The sequence below is a fragment of the Capsicum annuum genome, chromosome 10 (genome assembly GCF_002878395.1).
Source record: "Capsicum annuum cultivar UCD-10X-F1 chromosome 10, UCD10Xv1.1, whole genome shotgun sequence".
Taxonomy (NCBI): Eukaryota; Viridiplantae; Streptophyta; class Magnoliopsida; order Solanales; family Solanaceae; genus Capsicum; species Capsicum annuum.
The window spans coordinates 214,660,850-214,667,000 of record NC_061120.1 but is presented as its reverse complement, the minus strand read 5'-3'; the positions used below and the strand labels follow the sequence as shown (position 1 = coordinate 214,667,000).

At 34.3% G+C, this 6,151-nt stretch overlaps 1 protein-coding gene across 1 annotated transcript; it reads right to left on the bottom strand.

Moving 5' to 3' along the window:
• Positions 1-1,865: 1,865 nt before the first annotated feature.
• Positions 1,866-6,151, bottom strand: LOC107854544 (DNA ligase 1). The gene is made up of 2 exons (XM_047397363.1): positions 6,092-6,151; positions 1,866-3,863 (listed from the first exon to the last, which is right to left on the bottom strand). Exon 2 carries the CDS (start codon positions 3,767-3,769, stop codon positions 2,042-2,044), a length of 1,728 nt encoding a protein of 575 aa, XP_047253319.1. The 5' UTR covers positions 3,770-3,863; positions 6,092-6,151; the 3' UTR covers positions 1,866-2,041.

Here is a 6,151-nt window from a genome sequence, read left to right as displayed (position 1 = left end):
ATACATATTAACATCAGTTTCAATAGTAAATTATGTAGACGGTACTATACTTTCGTTATACATTGAATACACTTATTAACGAAACAGTACGACCTAAATTCTTTCACATGTTTTGACTTCAAGATGGCAATAGCGTGAGGACAAGGAATCTTGTCTTTTTAAAATCTCTCACAGATGCACGATCCACTTTCGAGGTTGACGATACATCTTCTTCCAAAATCATAAACTGAGTAGATATAGGTTGAAGAAGACTTGACCTGAATAAAAAAAGATTCAGTTTTTTTCGTAACTTGATGCTTCCGACGTTCATTTAAAATTCTCATTGTAACATCGGAGGACATAGCTGAAATAGACAATCATAATATGATTAGTAGTAATAACAATTTATAATTTTTTTTATTTTGGGTGTTATAAATCGATTATACAGAGAAAAAAATTCACATACAACATAAGATATAAAATATACATTACAACTCAATAAAGTATATATGTTTTATCCTATTAATTAATTTTTGAATGCAAACAACACAATACCAAAATGTTAATCTACGCATATACAAAACACAGTGAATGTATATGTAAATAATAGACGACATTGCTATGTATATAACATAAACTTGTTTCCCTCCAATTTACAAATTTAGGACATCAATTAATCCAATCCGAAAAAAAATAGACAATTTCATGTGCTCAACATGAAAACAATCTCCGCAAAATGAAACTTAACGTCATTCTAATATTCACGCAAATTTAAGTAAATAAATTTCGTAACAAAGCTAAAAATAATACCTCTTTTGCCTGAAAAAAATTATTTACAATACCTCTTTTTTGTCTAAAAAAATTAACGAAATCAACCTAAAAAAAATCATCGATCACGCAACAACAATACCTAAAAGAATAGCAAAAAAAAAAATCCTCTTTCTGTTTCGATTCTCCATTGACTAGAGTACCTCAAAAGAATAGCAATTTCATCATCTTGAATTTCAATTAATTTTTTTTTTCAAAACGATCGACAAATAGGTACTTGATTTGTTTTTGTTTTGTGTTTTTTCGTCTGATTTATTTTTAGCGTATTTGTATAATTCAAAATTTAAATTTCAATAGTTATTACATAATTTAAGGGATGTCGTAATCCACTTAATTAATTGACTGCAAAAATTACGTCCTTAAAGGAAGGGAATAGTTATTTTCATTTTTAAGGGCAGTAACAAATTCACATATACACAGGCTTCTATGCATATGTTGCCTATCTTATATATATTAATTGAGAGAGAGTAAAATAATTAAAAAATAAAAAAGAGTGTAATTACTTCTAAAAATGTTGGTATTTATGTTATTTATACATTATTTTTAGACTTATATATACTATGGGTTACTAGTTCAGTTAAGTAGAAGGCCATTAAATTGATGGGCTCATGAAGGACCCAAGGCTATATTGAACAGGGCTGTCAAATCCATCAATGTTTTAAGGGTGAATGTGTAAGCAAAACATAGCAAACCAACAACGATATGTGTAAGCAAAACATAGCAAAACAACAACGATATACCCAATGTATTCAAACAAGTCCAGATAGGGTACGATATGTGTTGTGATCCAAGATAACTCTATTGGACCGATTAAAATGTTGGAGAGCTTTATTTGAAATCTAGGTTCAATTAGCATGTGAATGAGATTTTACCCTTCCCTTGAGAGATAAAGATGTTATTTCCGTTAGACCCTTGACTTAAGTAAAAAACGTTAGAAAAAAGAAAGCAAGAGAAAAAAAGAAGTCAAACAAAATGCTAAATAATGCATACTAAAAGGCAACAATATTAACATTTCTACATTAAGATGACCATAAAGCAAAGAAAGGAGGAAGTGAAAATTTGTTAAGAAAGATGAACTGCAAACTGTCAAAAATTATGAAACTCAATACAAATATCATCTGTATGTTAACGTTATTATTTAAGACAAAGATGACACATTTCTACATAACAGTGGAAGGGAAGGATACATAAACGCAGTATAGGAATACGTAACAATATTATGAAAATATACTAGTCACTGTTCAGAGACTACTCCGTCTTGTGGCTTTGGCTCTGCATCTTTAGGACTCTCGACCGCTGCTAAGTTCTTATTCTCTGCTTCTTTTATTGTCTTCAGCTCTGCATCTTTAGGATTCTCAACCGCTGCTAAGTTCTTATCCGCTGCTGCTTTTATCATCTTCAGCTCTGTATCTTTAGGACTCGCAACCGCTGCTAAGTTCTTATCGTCTGCTTCTTTTACTGTCTTCAGCTCTGCATCTTTAGGACTCGCAACCGCTGCTAAGTTCTTATCCTCGGCTTCTTTTATTCTCTTCAGGAGGTCTGCTTTTTTCTGCTGAAGAGCTTCCAGTTTGGCATTGATCTTATCCAACTTGGATTTCAACTTACTAAGATCTTTGCTTTTATACTTGTCCTCGAGTTTTCTCTTCTTCTCAGCTTTATCTTTTTTCGAATCCTTTTGTTTCTCATCTTTACCTTCCTTCCCCGTCGCCTTCTTTGTACTTTTCTCTTCTGCTTCATTGTTGGATGCTTTCTTGTCTTCCTCACCTTTTATGTCTCTTGTGGAGACTTCAGCCGCATTCTCCTTGGCTTCTTCATCTGATTCCTCTTTGCTCTTGACTTTCTTTTCTTTGTCCTTCTTGCTTTTCTTCTCTTTATCCTTCTTCTTGTCGCCTTCATCATCCTTCTCTTCCTCAGACTCCTCTTTGCTCTTGTCCTTCTTGTGTTTCTTCTCTTTATCCTTTTTCTTCTCTTTTTTATCACCCTTCTCTTCCTCCGTTTCTTCCTTGTCTTCTTCCTCCGACTCCTCATTGCTCTTATCTTTCTTTCCTTTCTCCTTTTTCTCTTTCTTTTCCTTCTTGTGTTTCTTCTCTTTCTTCTCCCCTTTTTCATCCGTTTCTTCTTCCAACTCCTCTTTGCTCTTCTCTTTCTCCTCTTTTTCCTTTTTCTCTATCTTAACAATCTCGAGTTTCTTCTCCACTTTTTGATCATCGTTTTCTTCCTCTACTTCTTCCTTTTTCTCAATCTTAGCCATCTTGAGTTTCTTCTCGCCTTTTGCATCATCCTTTTCTTCTTCCGAATCCTCTTTAATCTTCACTTTCTTCTCTTTCTTAACCTTCTTGAGTTTCTTCTCCCCTCCTTCATCATACTTCTCGTCCTCAGCTTCTTCGCTGTCTTCTTCTTCCGACTCCTGTTTGCTCTTGTCTTTCTTGTCTTTCTTCTCTTTATCCTTTTTCTTTTTCTTATCTTTATCCTCCTCCTTCCCTTTGTCATCATCCTTCTCTTCGTCAGTTTCCTCCTCCGACTTCTCTTTACTCTTGTCTTTCTTCTCTTTATCCTTTTTCTCTTTCTTATCTTTATCCTTCTTCTTCCCTTTTTCACCATCCTTCTCTTCCTCAGTTTCTTCCTCCGACTTCTCTTTGCTCTCGTCTTTCTTCTCTTTATCCTTTTCCTTTTTCTTATCTTTATCCTTCTTCTTCCCTTTCTCATCATCCTTCTCGTCCACAGTTTCTTCCTTCGATTCCTCTTTGCTCCCGTCTTTCTTTTCTTTATCCTTTTTCTCTTCCTTTTCCTTGTGTTTCTTCTCTTTTACATCTTTTGTTTCACCTTCTTTTTCATCCGCCGACTCCTCCTTTCTCTCCTTATGTTTTTCTTTATCAGTTGCGTCTTTCTTCTCTTTCTCCTTCAAATCATCGGACTTTTCCATCTCTTTATCGACTTTGAGATGTTGTTCTTCCTTTTCCATCTTTCTTCTTCTTCTTCCTTAGCACCAACAGCTGTTTCCCCTTCCTATCCAAAATTGTCCGCTCGTCAATGTGCCTTCAATTTCTCCGAGATATCTGAGAAGGAGACGCAGAATTAAGAAAATAACAAGGCTATAGTTTTCATGTTTAATATGGAAAGCACCGAAAGATTTTCTCAAAATAACGAAAGATAAACAGTGTTTTCACAGGTTGCGATGAACAAGGTATCAGGGAAGTTGTGTAGCCAAATAAATTCATATAAGGTAGCTTATACACATCTAGAGAAGAAAAGAACCATAAGGGAGGATAAGGACTCCACAACTTAACTCGAAAAGATCTCATTTAAAGACCAATACTAAGATTGCCTAGAACAGGGTGATCACCAAAAGGAATTACTCAACTCGGAAAGATATTTCTGCTATGAATGGCATGATACTGAATAAACGAGTACCTCTTGTAGATGGAATAAGGCTTATCCTCTTAATTTTTTTCCTGCACTTATATACCGCTTTATACTTTTAGCTTCTAACTAATTTTCAGCATTTCTTCTCCATAACCCCCCACTCAGCTGGTAGTTTTTCTTCTTTTTTCGTTCTTCCCTCGTCATACTAGACATAATAAGTGAACTTTACTATGATCTTATTTACTAAATGACACGGATTTTCCCCAAACTCAAATTAAGATACAGTTTAAACCTAAAGAACCACAAAGTCCTCTCTCACAAGGATGTATTATCTAAGAGTTACAATCACATGAGAAGGCAACTGAACTATTAACATTTGTCTATTAGATCAAAAGCCAAAATACGAAGGGAAGTCAACCAAATGAAACTACAGTAAACAGGGATAGTGATCCACTAGATGGAGCTTACACATACTTATTGGACACAGATATCCCATCTTTACATTCTGTAAACCTGACTCCAGAAATATTACTTCAGTGAAACATTTCCTCTATCCTTTTCCTGCACTTCTATATTCCATGCCACTTACACTTTCAACTTCTAAATTCATTTTGAGCATTTCTTGTTCTCCATAAACCGCATCTAGCGGTAGTTTTATCTAATTTTTCATGTCACTTTATACCACATGAAAAAGACTGATTTGATTCACTACATAGCATTTTCCTCCTAACTCCAAATTCAGTTGCAGAAAAGACTTAATAGGCCAATAGCAACGGTAGGATTCTAAGATATCTCAGAATACTGGCAATTGCCGATAACTCAGAGATGTCGCTGATTATTTAGTAGCCTCATTCCACTTTAATATTGTTAATTGACACGCAGTAGCCACAATATAGATTACCTTGTATTCTAATCCACAGGACCACAACAAGAAAAACAAACTCGACCTGTGTGTTTGCTAACATTGTCGGTTCCAAGCCCATATAAAGGAAGAGGGTTGCGGTAAGTTGATAGTCGGTGTAAACTAGTAAATTGATGATGAATCCACACAATACAGAATATCATACAACTATCCATTTTTTCGTAAGGCAGAGAAGAAACACAAAAGAAGCTTTTGTTTCCAAAATTATTTTTCCTATTCCAAATTTCTTCATGGGCATACAGAAACTTACTGAATGATCACAATCAATCAAAACGGTAATTCTTGCATAGATAAAGGAAAGTGATACTCGGTAACAAACAATTATACCCAATACAGATCTCATTTTCTCATTTGCAAGGAGTATGGGGAGGGACCCTAGTAAAGGTTCAAATTAACAATCACACAGATTTGAAATGAAGGCATTATACTTAAACAAAACCTCAAATTCGACAGCAAATTCCTTTTAGACATTTGAACTACTGTTTGCTCCAATTGAACAAATGATAAGGTGTTCCTATTAAACACTTCCTGTTCAAATTTTAAAGTTCTTTTGTGTGTGTTCTCAGTTGCTCATGACTTATAAGTTAGTCCTAATAACCCATATAAGTCCAACATGTCCCAACTAAGGATGATGTGAATAACTGAAGGAGATCACATATTTTAAGTGGTCTAAACTTATCTATGTAATGGGGATTCGAGATCATGGGCAAAAACAATTTTCAAACTTTGAACTGAAAGTATCTAATAGGATCATATGTGTACATGCTCAATTGAAACATGCACTAACTCGGGCATCTAAATGAAATTTGCCGCTAAGTTCATCAAAATTGATCATAAAGCCCCCATCTGTATTTTTGTATACAGCGATCTCAAATTCTCAAAACAACAAAACTAGTATAAACAAGAAACCCAATAAAAGATGATACAAAGCATCAAAAGAAGTCAACTTTTGCACAAAACAAACAACACCCAAGTGAAGTAATCAAAAATAAAACTTACCCTTTTCAGTAAGCAGAAAAAAAAAACTCCAAGAAACTCAATAAAAAGATGATATAAAAA